The 17,261-nt window shown below is 35.8% G+C and overlaps 1 protein-coding gene across 3 annotated transcripts; it reads right to left on the bottom strand.

Moving 5' to 3' along the window:
- Nucleotides 1–67: 67 nt before the first annotated feature.
- LOC107860748 (ankyrin-3) lies at nt 68–4,927 on the bottom strand. 3 transcript variants are annotated; one of them, XM_016706218.2, is made up of 4 exons: nt 4,344–4,927; nt 2,522–2,797; nt 1,989–2,126; nt 68–1,788 (listed from the first exon to the last, which is right to left on the bottom strand). In XM_016706218.2, exons 1-4 carry the CDS (start codon nt 4,671–4,673, stop codon nt 256–258), a joined length of 2,277 nt encoding a protein of 758 aa, XP_016561704.1. In that variant the 5' UTR covers nt 4,674–4,927; the 3' UTR covers nt 68–255. The 3 variants fall into 3 exon arrangements, with proteins under 3 accessions (XP_016561704.1, XP_016561706.1, XP_016561705.1); XM_016706220.2 differs by lacking the exon at nt 4,344–4,927 and adding an exon at nt 4,206–4,331; XM_016706219.2 differs by lacking the exon at nt 4,344–4,927 and adding an exon at nt 3,328–4,168.
- Between the last annotated feature and the right edge of the window lie 12,334 nt (nt 4,928–17,261).

Genomic DNA, 17,261 nt, shown 5'->3' with positions numbered 1-17,261 from the left:
CTGAAGCTTAAAAGGAAGAGAACTAAAACCCAACTCCTATATGGTGAAGCTGGGGAGCGGTAAAAGCTTTGATCTTCTAAAACTTACCTTTTCGCGTTAAAATGGCATTTACAAACGAAGTACTACAAGATGAAGTACTACAAATACTAGTAAGAGAAACTCTACAATAGGAATTCTTCTAAGCATATGACAAGATGAAGTAGTAAGCTAATAACTCTACATCTACACTCTTGTGCTTATCACGGGGGAATGTCTCTACTTGCAAAAAATAGCTTCTCTTGTCACGAGCTTTATTCCCCTCACCCAAAGTTCTGCCATCTCGGAACCACCCTCACACACAAAATGCACTTCCTTGTTCTTGGTTGTGATCACCCTAAAGATTCCAGGAAGCTCAGCATCCCCTTTCCTTTGCCTGATCTTCTGGAACCTCAAGCTTGGTCCCACTTCTGCCTCTCGGCATACAACATTACGCCTGCTTGATTTTCCCCAACGCAATATTCCAGCAGCTTCGACCATTGTAAGAACTTTCATATGTGGAGACCCCTTACCTCCCTTAATGTGCTTTTTCACCTGAGCGCCAGTTAAGACCAACTTCCTAGCAAGCTCATCCAGTATCACCCGTTCTGCCTCGTTTTTCTGCATCTTTCTAGCAAGTGAAAGTGCAGTTTCACCCATTGTGTTCTTGATATCACAACGTGCTCCGCAGGAGATCAAGAATTCACATATGCGGCCATGCCCTTCCCTTGCTGCCAGCATGAGTGGGGTGTAACCATCCCCATTTGACATGTTTACGTCATAACCCCTGGTTGTTAACAGCTTAACTGCATCCAAGTCACCACAACGAGCAGCACAATGCAGTGCATAGAAACCTGCAGCAATTCGATTACCCTGTTCAAGAGCAAAGTCGAGCAGAACTTTTTCAAATCGATCGCGATTTGGATTTAGCGCACAGAGGGTAACAGCAGTCTCCCCAGACTTGTTTTGCAGCTTGACATTAGCCCCAGCATAAACAAGCAACCTGAAGCCGTCGACATGACCCTCTGCAGCTGTGATCATTACAGCAGAGAAACCTTGGTCATCTTGGCTATCCAGATCAATATCTCCTCTTCCAATCAGAGCCTTCAAGGATAAAACGTCCCTGGATCGAGCCACAAACAGTAATGGTGAAAAGACAGACATGTCGCTTGTGTTGGGAACTTTTCCACTCTGTATGACTTCCAGAATTGCACCCTGAAAACCAAGCTTCCATCGATTGGATACAGCAATGGAGCTTGCAGATTCACCAGCAACATTAACCAAACCAAAATCAGCACCAGCTCTAGTCAATACTTTGAGGCAGTCTTCCCTCTTGAATCTCGAAGAGATCATTAAAGCTGTATCTCCTTTGTCTGTTCTTGCATCCAGATCACAGCCAAAGTCAATCAAACATTTAAGAACACTTGAGAATCCAAGTCGGGCAGCCATGTGTATCGGGCGAAACTCAATGTTCCGGGTGGTTTTAACTGGAATTTCTGCATAAGCACCACATTTCAAAAGCACTGAAACTGCTCCTGCATTACCACAAAGAATAGCATGGTGGAGAAGAGTTCTTCCACAGTGAGATGTGCTGGGAACAAACCGCTGGAGGAGCATTTGCAGAATAGAGCCACTTGCTTCGAAATACTCCACAGCACACCAAGTAATGGCATAGGGATCTGCTAATCCAGCACCGACTCGAAATTCTTCACCTGAAGCTGCATCCCAGGACCAGGCTCCAAGTTGCACAGGTCCATCGGTTTTTGCGCCAGCCTTGAGAGTCCAAAAAGGGAGGGGGAATCCTAATTAGTCAAGTGCTGAGTAAAACTAAAATGGCTCAATATTCAGTTTTTAATAAGGATAAATTCGAGAAGGGTGCTTCGGTAATTGTTGAGACAGTAACTGAAAGAAGTCAAGTGTTTCACTAGAGAAGCAGTTAATCAACAACTAGTGATCAATTTTAAGTTAATTACCTCAAGCAGTACACGGACTACAGAGACTTGCCTACTGACGACAGCAGCCACAAGCGCTGTGCAGTCAACATTTGTATGTAGAGAAGGTTTGCTTGACTGAAGCAGCACACGATTTGTAGCGTCCACATTCACTCCAAGCTGTCATCAACAATGCAGCAATTTATCAAGATATTAATAAAAATGCATACTTTAGCCATGGTTGCTCCCCAAAAAGGATACAAGATCAACACACAAGCAATCAAGGAAAAGTAGATGGGCAAACGCTTAAAAGGGTATCTGTACATCAATATTGTTCCCACCTACAAGTATATCAAGCAGCTAAAAATAAAAGAACACATTTGAACTTGCAAATTAAAGGCAAAATAGCGTCTAACGGCATTGACAAGGAGAGTAATGTAACAATTGAAATCTCTAGATTTTTCCTAACCGTAAATGTTTCAAGGGTTCAACTTTTGTTGGAAACATCTGACTTAATGTTAGCAGTGATATCCTGCATAAAAGTAGTATCTTAAATAGCTAGCTTAATTTTTCACCTTAAGGAGAGTGTCCACCACATTTACATAACCCCGGCAGCATGCAGTGAAGAAAGCATTTATAGCAATACGTGATCGAATCAGGTCTGATCCCATGAGCACCTCCACAATTCTTGCGTGCCCATGACAGCCGGCTTCTAACAGAGCTTCCTCACAAGCCTGCTGAGATGCCCCAGCTTTAACTAACATCTCCAAGATCTCAAGGTGCCCCTCCCTCACAGCTGATGTGGTTGGGAATCCCCAGAAAAGTTTATGGTTAACATCGGCTCCAGTACTCTGCGAAGTTCGAAAAATGTCAAAATATGTTACTCTATAAGTTTCTTGAAATGCATAGTTTGATTTGATGAGAAAAACAAGAAAGCAAAAATTAATCCTCAAAGTTTAAAAGGAAGTTTTTCAGCTTCATAACCAAGAGCTAAAAGGACCAAGTAAAAATAAGCCAGCAGATATATAATCTGCAATAGTTCAGTTGTGCCCGGAGATGACAATAGATAAACAGAGGATAGAAACTATGCTGTTCACTTTCAGCACTAGTTGCTTGCACACTTGTATATCCATTCATTGAAAATGATCCAGTGGAAAAGTACGGGAAGGACCAATTTCTGCCATTGTTCCGGTATAAGCAGCTGAATGCTTATTCCATCATTCGTCCTGATCCACTCGACAAATATGATTAACAATTTTCTTTTGATTAAACATCCACTTACAAAGGTGTTTTGGATTTTTCACAGTTGAGACCGACTGTGAATTTTCATTGTTATAGTCCACTAATGAATAGAACATATTTAGGTTCATGTTTCTCTTACCATGCTAGGAATTTGAATTTTCAAATGACTTCAGCAAAGCCTTTTCATCCTATTTTCTAGTCAAGGTACAAACATCAGACTGGTGCATCTGATCACTCAAACTGAGGGTACAAAAAGGTTTACAAAGATTCAAAATTTACTTGTAAGTGTTGACAACGAAATAAACTCCTAACAAATACCCCCATATTAATAGTTTATTAAAGCAAGTTTCTTTGTAGGGAAAAGTTGGCTCAAGATTTTTTTTCTCCAAATATTCGTAAAGGATATACTGCGATTTGCTAACCGAAAACCAGGCAATACTAAAAGACAAGTTGCAGTGACGATAGGCAAATCAAGTATTAAGAAAAAATGACATTATTTCTTAAAATTTTAAGTATAATAGCTGACAATACTTTAGGCAATTTGAAAATAAAAATTACAGTGACGATGGATAAATCAAGTACTGGAAAGACATTTTTCCGAAAAATCAAGTAAAATAGGTTACTTTTTTCTTGATAGGTAAGAAATTTCAAACGAAGGATGACGACAGAAAACAACCGATGGTATGGTCAAAAGTACAAAAGAAAAAAGTTTTTGACTAGAACAAAAAAGTTTTCAAATGCAGAATTAATAAAGGAAAATTGTACAAGGAGAAAAAATTGATAACAACTACGAGCTTTTTCAGCTACTTTTACAGTACGATAAAATTTAGGTCGTATCCAGCAAAATTCAAAATTCAAATTTCTTATGACATACGATGCAAAGCGTAAAGTTAAAGTCACCAAAGCCTTCAATTTTCAAACGAGCATTTATTATACCAGAATAGCTAGTTGAAGGACTCATAAGTCATACAGAAAACGCTGCATTTAATATAATATAAAATGTAGGTGGAGAATTACCAGCTAAATATATAGTCAATGATCCAAAAACAGAAGCTTTCTCTTGCGTGAAGAAAAAATAAAAATCAATTCAAATCATTAGGCATAAAACTGGAACTTTAAAAAAAAAATTATTAGCGTTTTGAGTAGAAACTTTACCAGTAGTTTTCTGACTAGAGCAACATTTCCATTATGAGCAGCGAGGAACAAAGCCGTAACGTCAGTTTTGAACTCCTCATACACAATCCTAACTTCATTCGGTAACTCATCCTGAGTCACAACCTCTGCTTTTCGAACCTTCAAGCAAACATCCCCGACGAAATTCACATCAATAAACGGATCGGCTATACATTCAAGCGCTAAACTTAGATCGTTTGAATGCGACGCTTCAAGTAGACGACGGGAAACTTCAACCTCGTAGTTCACCGGAAACACCTGTTTTCCGGCGAGGAAACCACCTCCGACACCAGAATGACCGAACACTGTCATTTTTCGGACGAAGGAGGAACCAGAAGTTACTTTACTATCTTGTCCTCAGTGTATTTTAGCGTGCATCGGCGACAGAGGGTACAGACAGAATAGTGCTGCAAGGAAGGAAGAAAAGAGCAGAGAAAAAGGAATGGAGCAGTGTGAGTTTTTATTTGTTTAATGGGACACGAACATCGAGGGGCGAGGGGAAACTTGAAAGAAGTGAGCGCCAGTGTTAAAGGAGAGTGGAGTGAGGGTTGAGTTGAGGAGGCAGTCTTATATTGGGCCTCACTTCACTATTTCACCACTGTAAAAACGTTGGTGTTTTTCTAGTTAGACCCACACAAACCAACTAGTAGTAATTTAACATTGGGTATATTTTAGTTTTCATTTTAGATTTTTATACTTGATTGGATAAGAAAGAGAGTGATGGAATAATCGATAAAGTTTTTGTTATTTAGTGGTGTGTTCAAACCGTGTAAATATTTTCTTGTAGAAATATGGGGTAGGATAAATTCTTGTGGTTCGTTCCATCTCCAGATCTCGTGCATAGCTGGAGTTTAGTGTACGACTTGTCCTTTTTATATTTGATTGGATAAGAAATTATAGGATGTTAATTTTTAAGTTATAATAGTAAGAAATTTCGAATGATGGATAAAAAATTGAAGGAAAAAGTCCAAGTTGGCTCATCTACATACCAAATTACTTAATTTTACTATCCAACTTTGGATCCCTTTGTATTCTTGGTGTTAGCAATTTATCTCATTTTTCTCTTGGCACTAACATAACTCTAGCACAAAAACGAAATAATTAGCTAACAACAAAGGTATGTAATTGACCATAAAAATTGAGGAACTACGTATAAAACAAGTTTGGAAAATTGACCTTTTCCAAAATTTTCTATTATATTATAGTACTACTCCCTTTGTAACAACTCACGTGACACGTTTTTTAGCCAACGCCAAAAAAATTGATACTTTTCATATCTGATAACTATTTAACTTAATTTAATTATTAATGAGCTAATTTATAGGCACATAAATATATTTGATTTATTTTAAACCGCATCACTAATAGTAAGTGTAATATTTTACTCAGCAGTGGAAATCCCCCAATCTTGCTTGTCCAAAGGATGGAGAATCTAATGTGGGACATGAATTTGTTGCTGGGATTTTGGAGGAGAGTGGGGAGAAGGGGGGATTATGAAGGACGGCAAGTGCGTGAACTTTGTTCTCGTCAATTATATTTGCATTTTGCAGGCAGCAGCTGTAGGGACGGCTTCCATCCATCCAGGCTCCAGCTACTATGCCCGCAGCCTATCCAAAGTCAGAAATATTAGGCCATATACTGATCATCATACTTTTAAAGATATGCTTTGTTTATGTGTCAAAATTTTGACACACATATCGTACTATGCTCTTTTAGGGACTCAATTATATCTGCATTTAAGACATGGAATATAAGTAATGAATTAGCCAGAAGAAAACACGCTTCCCAATGTCAAAATAGTAGTAGTAGTAGTAGTAAATTATTAAGTGGCCAACGTGCTACTCTCAATGCCTATTTCATCACAATAAAGTTTCCAATCTACTATAGTACTTGTTTGTCGTTTACTTGTTAGCTTACACAACAAAATTGAAAACTTTATATGTATGAGTTTGCCGGTATTTCATGTTCCAAAATTTTGATATACGTGGAACGTATGTTAAATTTAAGTATTTCATGAAGATTCCTAAAGTACATAGTATAGTGGCCATCTTGACTAGCATTGCATCGACTTGGCCTGCAAAGGAACGTAAATAAAGAGATATAATATGTGAAGATTCATTACTGATCCTAATTTGTTTGAAGTAGAGACAAAGTCATGGTGCCTTTATCAAGACATCCAACTGAATAATTTATGAAGATTTCATAGAGCAACATTATATTTGAAAATTTCTATTATTAGAGTCTATAACTTGTTTGAAATTGAGACGTTATTATTTGTTGTTGTTGCGTTCAAAGTATATGAAAAAGTGTGAATGAAAAAATAGAGGGAAAATGGTGGAGAAGGGAGACACCAATTTAGAAAGTGTACTCCCAAATTGAAAAATTCACTCTTTCTCCCACATTGGTGGAAGAAGAGAACTTGTGAGTGTTTAAAATAAGGAACACTTACTCTACATGGTAAGTGAAGCAAGAAATAAGAGATACCTCGCGCTGTCATCGTTGCTTTGCTCAGCTTTGAGTTTGATTTGATTGATCAATGAGATCTATATTTTCGGACAAAATTTATTCGACAGAAATTTAATTCGAAGGAAAAGTAAAAATGCAGTAAATTTTTCTGTGTTTTGATCCTCCAGTTACTGATGCTTCTGAGAGATGCACTGTTTCGAACTGATACTTCAGAAGGATGCAATTCTTCAACGAAATGATACACTGATTCATGAAATGGTCTGCCTGTTCAGAAAAGATGCAATCTTTGGACGAACAGACATGATTTTTCAGGAAAGATCACACCTTTTAAGTGAATCATTGCCACTTTTCAGAAGAGCCAGATGAAGTCTATATAAACCTGTTTTCATCCACAGGTTTAGAAATGAAATTTTTCTGAAATAAAAACTCTCTTCTTGTCTTAAAAACATTCTGTGTGATCAATCAAACTGTTGAGTGAGCTTGTAGAATCCGACAATTTGAGGTACCACTATTGTTCGGATTGTAGGCCATTTTATCCTGGGAGGAAGATTCCATAACCTCGGGTTCAGTGAGGAGAATTATTCCTTAAGGATACTCCGTGAAGTCGGGGGACTTGACCTTAAATTCTGTTTCATCTATTATCTAAAATCTAACACACTTCTTGGATAGATTATTAAGTAATCTTGTGTTGAAGGTGTTAAAGAACTTCAAAGGTATTCTTGTTTATACATGAACTATTGTTGAAGTTGGTGTTGCAATTATACAGATTCTTGTACCCGAAACTACATAAAATAACAATTTTAAGGAACAAGTTGCAGAATCTGTATTGCTTATTTTTGGAGATTAAAGCGTTAAGATTTCTACTCCATTTGAACTTAACTAGTGATTCGAAGACATAAAATCTTCATCAAAAGTTAAAGATCACTCGGTTGACGATTGGAAGTCATAAAAACTTCATTGTTAACTAGAAACAAGAAAAAGAGTTCAATTGCTTAACTTTATAAGTAGTATTCTGAAAATACTAAATTTTATTGTCTTGTGGTGACAGAAAAAATGACTAACGAAAGTCAAATGCAAGATGCGGCTACGACTGTGGGGGCAACTAGTATTGCCTCAACAAGCCGAGCAAATGCTCCGCAACCAATGGCACCTGCGGAGAAGCCCAAAAAATTTGCGGGCATTGACTTTAAATGATGGCAGCAGAAGATGTTCTTCTACCTCACAACACTATGTCTTCAAATGTTCACTAGTGAGGATGCTCCTGAGGTGCCAGAGGGAACCTCGGACAAAGAGCGTTTCATAATTGTAGAGGCTTGGAAACACACAAACTAACTTTGTAAGAATTATATCTTGAGTGGTCTCCAAGACGACCTTTATAACGTTTACAGTGGAACTAAGACATCGAAGGAATTGGGGGGAGGGGGGCGCTAGAACGAAAATACAAGACAGTGGATGCGGGAATTAAGAAATTCTTTGTTGCAAGGTTCCTGAACTTTAAAATGACAAATAGCAAATCGGTTGTGTCTCAAGTGCAGGAATTGCAAGTAATCATCCACGATCTCCTAGCGGAAGGTATATCTTTGAAAAAATACCTTAGTTAAACAAATTGAAAATGTTCTTAGTACTCACATAAACTATTTTGTAAGTTTGATTGTGAATGATGCATTTCAAGTAGCAGCGATCATTGAGAAGCTACTACCTATGTGGAAAGACTTCAAAAACTACTTAAAGCACAAACGCAAAGAGATGACTGTTGAAGATCTTATTGTTCGACTGCGTATTGAAGAGGATAATAAGGCTGCCGAGAGAAGGTCAAAAGGGAATTCTACAATTAATGGAGCACATATTGTAGAAGATGACCAAAACAATTCTAAGAAAAGGAAGAAAGTTGAACAAGGAAGCAATTAACCCAAGAAGAAATTCAAGGAAAAGTTTTTCAATTGTGGCAAGATTGGTCATAAGTCCACGGATTGTCGTGCCCCTAAGAAAGGCAAGAAAAAAGACCAAACAAATATGATTGAGTCCAACAAAGAATGTGATGATGTGTGTGCTATATTTTCAGAATGCAACTTGGTGGGGAATCCTCACGAGTGGTGGATGAATTCTAGTGTCACCCGCCATGTTTGTGCCAACAAAGAGTTGTTTTCGCCATTCGCTCCAGCTCAAGTAGAAGAAATGATCTACATGACTAACTCCGCTACGGCTAAGGTAGAAGGAACAGGAAAAGTGGGCCTGAAAATGACTTCAGAAAAGGTCTTGACACTTAACAATGTCTTGTACGTTCTGGAATTATGTAGGAACTTGATTTATGTTTCACTTCTAGACAAGAACGGATTCAAATGTGTAACCGTTTTTGGAAATTTGTAATTAGCAAAGGAGAAGTGTATGTAGGAAAAGGCTATCTCACCGAGGGGCTTTATAAGATGAATGTAATGAATGTTGAAATCAATAAAAGTTTAAATTCTTCTTACTTGCTTGAGTCTTATAATTTATGGCATGAACGTTTAGGCCATGTTAATTACAAAAATTTATGAAAACTGATTAACTTAGAGGTTTTGCCAAACTTTGAGTGCAATAAATTAAAGTGTCAAACGTGTGTGGAATCAAAATATGCAAAGCATCCTTATAAGTCCGTTGAAAGGAATTTCAATCCCTTAGACTTAATACACACTGACATTTGTGATATGAAGTCAACACTATCACGTGGTGGGAAAAAGTATTTCATAACTTTAATTGACGATTGCACTAGATACTGTTATATCTACTTGCTAAATAGTAAGGATGGAGCAATAGATGCGTTTAGGCAATACAAAACTGAATTAGAAAATCAGTTAGAGAAAAAGATAAAAATGATAAGAAGTGATAGGAGCGGAGAATATGAATCTCCCTTCACCAAAATATGTGTAAAGAATGGAATTGTCCATCAAACTACGACTCTATATTCACCTCAATCTAACGGAATTGCGGAAAGAAAAAATCAAACTTTGAAGGGAATGATGAATGTCTTACTTATAAGTTCTGAGTTACCGCAAAACTTATGGGGGAGGCTATCCTTACAGCCAATCATATACTCAATAGAGTTTCCCATAGTAAGACAGAATCAATTCCTTATGAAAAATGGAAAGAAAGGAAATCCAACTTGAAATATTTCAAAGTGTGGGGGTGTCTAGCAAAGGTCCAAGTTTCTATGCCTAAAAGGGTTAAGATAGGACCTAAGACGGTGGACTGTGTGTTCATAGAATATGCTAAAAGTAGTAAAGCACGTCAATTTTTGGTTCATAAATCCAAACATCCGGATATAAATAAAAATATGATAATTGAATCAGATAATGATGAATTCTTTGAAAACATTTACCCGTATAAAACTAGACATGAACAGTCTAGTGGAGGATCTAAATGACCTTGAGATGAACCAAGTGATAATATACATAATGAAGAGAATTCAAGACGTAGTACACGTCAAAGAATTTATACTATGTTTGGATTAGATTTTGTAACATTTCTCTTAGAAAATGAGCCTCAAACGCTTAAAGAAGCGATGTCGTTGTTAGACTCATCCTTTTGGAAAGAGGCAGTCAATAGTGAGATTGATTCAATCTTAGGCAATCATACGTGGGAATTGGTTGATCTTCCTCCAGGAAATAAACCTTTGGGTTATAAATGGATCTTCAAAAAGAAAATGAAAGTGGATGGTACTATTGACAAATACAAGGCAAAACTTGTAGTAAAAGACTTCAAGCAAAAAGAAGGCCTTGATTACTTTGATACATACTCGCCAGTAACAAGGATAACATCAATTCGAATGTTAATTGCCTTGGCTACGGTATATGGTCTTGAAATCCATCAAATGGATGTGAAAATCATATTCTTAAATGGAGAATTGGAGGAAGAAATTTATATGGAACAACATGAGGGTTTTGTGGTTCCAGAAAAAAAGAATAAGGTGTGTAAACTTATTAAGTCATTGTATGGACTAAAGCAAGCACCTAAACAATGGCATGCAAAGTTTGACCAAACCATGTTGTCAAATGGGTTCAAAATAAATGAATGTGATAAATGTGTTTATATTAAAGACACTCCAAATCACCAAGTCATTTGGTGTTTATATGTAGGTGATATGTTGATCATCAGTAGAGACATTTTTGATATAAATGCAACAAAACGAATTCTCGAGAGCAAGTTCGATATAATGAGACTGTGACAACATTTGGCATTGTCACAGTCTCATTATATCGAAAAGGTACTTGAAAAATTCAAGTATATGGAATTCGGTATTGCCAAGACTCCATTGGATGTGAGCTTTGCACTTGGAAAGAATGAAGGTGAAAGTGAATCACAATTGGAGTATGCAAGAGTATTGGGATTTTTAATGTATATAATGAACTGTACACGACTAGATATAGCATGCGCTATTAGTAAATTGAGTCGGTACACGAGTAATCCCAACAAAACTCATTGGATGGCAATGAAAAGAGTTTTGGGGTATCTTAAATACACTCAAGACTATGCCTTGCATTATAATAAATATCCCGCAGTACTCGAAGGATATAGTGATGCAAATTGGATCACCGGATCGAACGAAATAAAATCCACAAGTGGATATGTATTTACTATCGGTGAAGGAGCAGTCTCTTTGAAATCATCCAAACAGACTTGTATTGCTTGCTCTACAATGGAATCTGAATTATCGCATTGGATAAAGCCGGTGAAGAAGCAGAATGGCTCCAAAATTTCTTGGAAGATATTATTTATTGTCCTAAACTAGTGGCACCAGTATGTATACACTGTGATAGCCAAGCGGCAATAGGTAAGGCAAGAAGCATGATGTACAACGGTAAATCTCGTCACATACGACGGAGACATAATACCGTTAGGGAGCTTCTCTCTAGTGGAATTATCACTGTTGACTATGTTAAGTCAAAGGATAATATGTTGGATCCACTTACAAAAGGCCTATCTAGAGAAGGAGTGGAAAGGACATCCAAGAGAATGGGTTTCAGGTCCAGGACAAGTCAGCATGGCGGTAACTCTACCTAGCAGACTGGAGATCCCAAAAGTTAGGTTCAAGGAGATCAAACAAAGTTGTGTCTGACAGGTTCAACATTGTCAATTACCCAACTCATTCTCATGGTGTAGACAATGTTTAGTAAACAAGGATAAGACTTAAGGTAAAAAGTCTTTTAATGATTATTTAAATTTGGCAGATTTGACCAAATAGTTTAATCTATAGGATTGAACGTATAGAAATCACCTATGTGAGGGCGAAGTGGAAGCTGCTTCAAGGAGAATGTTAGTTAAGGCCTATTCTCTAAGCTCTCATGAAATCGAGAAGTGCTCATGGCTGAAAAGAACAAAACCAAGAGAACTATAAATGGTAAAAGGCTGGTTGTGTGACATGTGTTGTCTAGGTGTACACTAAATCTCGACGGTTCAAAGATATCAAATCTACCGATTGACCGAGTGCATTTGATGCATGTTCAACTACGGAAAGTTCAAAGGAAAACTCACTTATCCAGATGCAGTCAGTCTTTGCTTAATGATCACATACTTGTCCGTAAGATTTTTACGAAAAATAGCCATTTCACATTCATGTGGGGGATTGTTGGGTTCAAAGTATATGAAAAAGTGTGAATGAAAAAATAGAGAAAAAATGATGGAGAAGGGAGACATCAATTTAGAAAGTGTACTCCCAAATTGAAAAGTTCACTCTTTCTCCCACATTGGTGGAAGAAGAGAACTTGTGAGTGTTTAAAATAAGGAACACTTACTCCACATGGTTAGTGAGACAAGAAATAAGAGATGCCTCGCGCCATTGCCGTCGTCGCTTGGTTCGGCTTTGGATTTGGATTTGGATTTTGTCAAATGATCGATCGATGAGATCTATATTTTTGGACAATTTATTCGACAAAAATTTAATCCGAAGGGAAAGTAAAAATGCAGTAAATTTTTTTGTGTTTTGATCCTCCAATTATATGCATGCATGGCACTGTTTCGAACTGATGCTTCTGAGAGATGCACTGTTTCGAACTGATACTTCAGAAGGATGCAATTCTTCAACGAAATGACACACTTATTCATGAAATGGTCTGCCTGTTCAGAAAAGATGCAATCTTTGGACGAACATACATGATTTTTCAGGAAAGGTCACACCTGTTAAGTGAGCTATTGCCACTTTTCAGAAGATCCATATGAAGGTTATATAAACCTGCTTTCATCCACAGGTTTAGAAATGAAATTTTTCTAAAATAAAAACTCTCTTCTTGTCTTAAAAACATTCTGTGTGATCAATCAAACTGTTGAGTGAGTTCGTAGAATCCGACAATTTGAGGTACCACTATTGTTCGGATTTTATGTCATTTTATCCTGGGAGGAAGATTCCATAACCTCGGGTACAGTGAGGGGAATTATTCCTTAAGGACACTCCGTGAAATCGGGGGACTTGACCTTAAATTCTGTTTCATCTATTTTCTAAAATCTAACACACTTCATGGATAGATTATTAAGTAATCTTATGTTGAAGGTGTTAAAGAACTTCAAAGATGTTCTTGTTTATTGAAGTTGGTGTTACAATTATACGTACCCGAAACTGCATAAAATAACAGTTGCAACTTGCAACAAAGGGAAAGAATTTATAGAATAGTCAGGGACTCAGGGTACCATTTTTGGCAGTGAGGTGAAGCCACGAAGTTAAAACAAAGGTACTCTCAATAAATGTAATGAGTCCCTTTGACATTATTGACAAGATAATATGGGCAGAAGTCCGATGAGTTCACCGCCCAATGTACTTGTGTACTCTTGGACAATTTGGTATGGTTGGAGGATAGGGCTTGTTCATATAATAAGGCAATAGAGATTGAGAGAAAATCAAGATAATAATGAACCATCCAAATTGGTGAAAGTTTACACATGTCCAATTGCACTCTGCACTGTACTTCTGAACTAACTTTCACTTCCATTTACAACTGTGAAAAAAGCTAAATATTTTCTGTGTCTTGCACGCCACTAGTCAATACGTAGTACTGGAGAAGCTATTTAATTCAATATCTTTCTTGGGTCTTCGGTTGAACAAAGAAAGAGACAAGAATATAAATCGTGTTGGAGCATTATTTAAATGTAATGTTATAATTTCTCTTATAAGTCTTTAGTAATCCACTAATTAAGATATTTTTTGATTCATTGCATTAAAATTGAGATGATGGATAATTCAAACATATGTTTTTGGTTTTAAACTAGATAAATTTTTTACTTCCAATTTAGGCCAATTGATGAAAATGGCTTGGGCAAAATTGCAATTTTGTCATTATTTTACTTGTTTCGTCCAGGTATAGCTAATCTTTAATTAGATTGTTACATTAACAATATTTTGACATAAAATTCGACTAGTATTAGTAATTATGCCAAAAATAAATATACTGAAAGAAATGAAGTTACAAAATACTATGAAATTTATACCAGAATTATAATCTTGATAACCAAATAAGCCTTTACTTTCTCCTTTCTTTTATTTCTTTTTTTCCTCGTTGCATGAAGATATATACTTCATGCCTAAAACTACATAGAGATTCCATTTCATGGCTAATATTAAATTAGTGGAAATGTAGCAAGTATATTGAACAAGGAAGAAATGTTGGAGCTGTGGCATGTGCCAAGAACCAAGTTGAGTATTTGACTCGACAAAAATAATTTGTCTCTATTCATTTCACATTGCTTAGTAGTCAATATTTTTCTAGTAGTCATGTGCTTTATGTGCATGTCACAGTTTTTGTGTGTATGTATTTTGACAAGGCATGTGCTCTAACCTGAGAAATAATTTATACAAGACATGCATGTTATAATAATTAGCATAGTTTAACTTTTATGAACTTTTTTTTTGGCGTTATAACATTATATACTGGTAGTTACTATTGTATGCCATGTTTTGGCCACCCACTTTTTGGAGTCAACTAATCATTTTCACTATGTATACATAATTTTCTTTCTTTTTCTTTTTCCTTCTTTCTGGGTGAAACAATTCCAGATGCCATTTCCAATAAAAGTTAGTTAAACTTAATTCGACCACAATTGTTAGGCGAAAGAAGATAAAACATGCGTGGGTAAGTCAGCTAATGATTGTGTTTAATTTAGTTAAAAAGTTTAGATTTTTCAACTAAACGAATTCAACTAATTTCTCTTTCCTAATGTAGGTATCAGTCTTGATACATGATCTTAATTATGAGTTTGTGTATGTATATGTTTTTCGATTAATAATCGTGCGAAACACGTACAAGGCTATTTTCAGTGGTACAACCAAACTTTTTTGAAAAGGGTATTCGAACTTTGAATAAGTAAATTAAATAAGTTTCATTTTTAAAATAAAAAATGAATAGGCGCACTGAAAATCTTAGTATTAAACTACACGTTTTAATAAGATTTGTTTATTCTCAAAATTTAGGAGGAAAGATACAGTAATAATTTAAAGACACACCAATTGTGAATTGGGTAACTGACACTTTTGGTTTTCAATAGGAAAAAAAGTTGGTATTCCTTTTAATTAAGATATGTACAAGTGTAGGTCCATTCTTACAAGCTTTAAAAACATTAGCGCTACTGGAATATGAGAATTGAATATAAAATGGCCACAAATTTAAAGCCCTACCGATAATTAGACCTACGCTGCGGAGTATTATAATGCTTTTTGAATTCCGTTGACCGTTGGGCTTGTTCGTTTAGTTGTGCTTAAGAGTGTTCAAATCATAATATGTCACAACACAAAATAAACTTTGACCTATTTGAATAACATAAATTTTTATCGAAGAGTGTTTATTTTACTATCTTTGATGGTTGTAGCTCCGCCACCGACTATTTTGCTGGTTTCTTTAAGAAGATAGTAGTCTCACGACATTGATACTTGCTCATGATGATTGATGGCTTTAATTTTAGTTTTAGGCACTTGAATTGGTCCCATTTCAGGTTTCCACTGACTTACAAGACATTTGAAATTCTCAAATTCTGACCCAATTTGCCAATTACTACTTCAGTGGAGCTAAATCCATTTGTCATCCGCACATGGGACAAAAGGGACCTTTCTTATGCTCATTGCTCTTGTTCAAATCAAAGTGCCGCCCCCTCCTCTCCCTCCGGCCTCTTTTTTAAAAAATAAAATAAAAATTGTTATGGCAGTTTCTCGATCAATTTGCAAGTACCTCAATTGTTTAATCTGTAACTTATTATTTGTGATCATTATAAGCATTTGATAATTTTGTTCATTACGACTTGAATATTTTGTCACAATTGTAATTTGAACTTAGAGTCAAAGTTTGGCTCACTCTTTTTCCCCCTTCCTTGGAACTCTCACCCCTTTTGTTTACTTGGTGACTCAAACTTATAATTTTTGGATAGAAAGTGAGAGGTGTTTACAATCCGAGCAACTTTCTCTCGTGATATTTGGCTCACTTTATTACACATTTGTCTTTTTCTAGAGTAAGATAATACTATCAAAAAACAAGTGTCCATGGAAACTATTCAACATAATTTTAAACTGTTTAACCGCTACTTAATAAAGAAATTTATAGTATTTCATCCCAGCAAAGCATTGTCTTTTTGTCGAAGCAAAAGCAAAATGATCCTGCCTAACTCGTTTTATCTTTTACTATAATTTGGAGTTTGGATTGAAAATTAGGCATCGAAAAGGGAAAGTAGGTAAAGACTTTATTACCAAAGAGTGCACCATCATGTTTAATTTAACAAACATTTTTGTACTTATTTGAATTGCTTAATCCTCAAAGTTCCCGTTTTCAAGCAAATATGATTTAGTTTTGCTTAGTGCTGTGTTTATTTTTAATGAGACTTTGGAGTATTTCTCTTTTCTTCTAATAACAAAGGTAGCCCATACTTTAAGCTATGTACAATGTTTTTCTCATCTAAGAAATACTCAACTTAGAAGCAAGAGGGGGATACCCACAATCAATTCATAGAGAAATTATATGCATAATCCTATTTATATACGAAAGTAATCATTGTCATCCAATTAATTACTTTGATACTAATAATCTACTATTTTTGGGACATGATTGCTATCTAGACCCACTAATCTTTTAATTATACCAGTTATTAATAGCCCGTGCAAGGCACTGGCCCAACAAATATTTTTTAAAAAATTATTTTAATTATTGTGATTTATAATTTTTTTAAAAAATATATAATAGATTTTTTTATAGATATTTTAAGTTGTTAATTATTGTAATTTATAATACTTTTTATGTAATTTTCAAATAATATATATCACTCTCGTTGTCCAAACTTTTGTGGCATTGATGGTCAATTACATTTTTTAAATAATTTAAGTTTTAAATTATTGTGATGTATAATATTTTTTCTTCTATTCCAATTTAATTTTCATAATGCTTAGATGAACATAATAATTAATTATGGGTGATATGGTAAAGTTACGATTGA

The sequence above is a fragment of the Capsicum annuum genome, chromosome 2 (genome assembly GCF_002878395.1).
Source record: "Capsicum annuum cultivar UCD-10X-F1 chromosome 2, UCD10Xv1.1, whole genome shotgun sequence".
NCBI classification, from domain to species: Eukaryota; Viridiplantae; Streptophyta; class Magnoliopsida; order Solanales; family Solanaceae; genus Capsicum; species Capsicum annuum.
The sequence above is the reverse complement of the archived record's forward strand: the minus strand, read 5'-3'. Positions and strand labels throughout refer to the sequence as shown.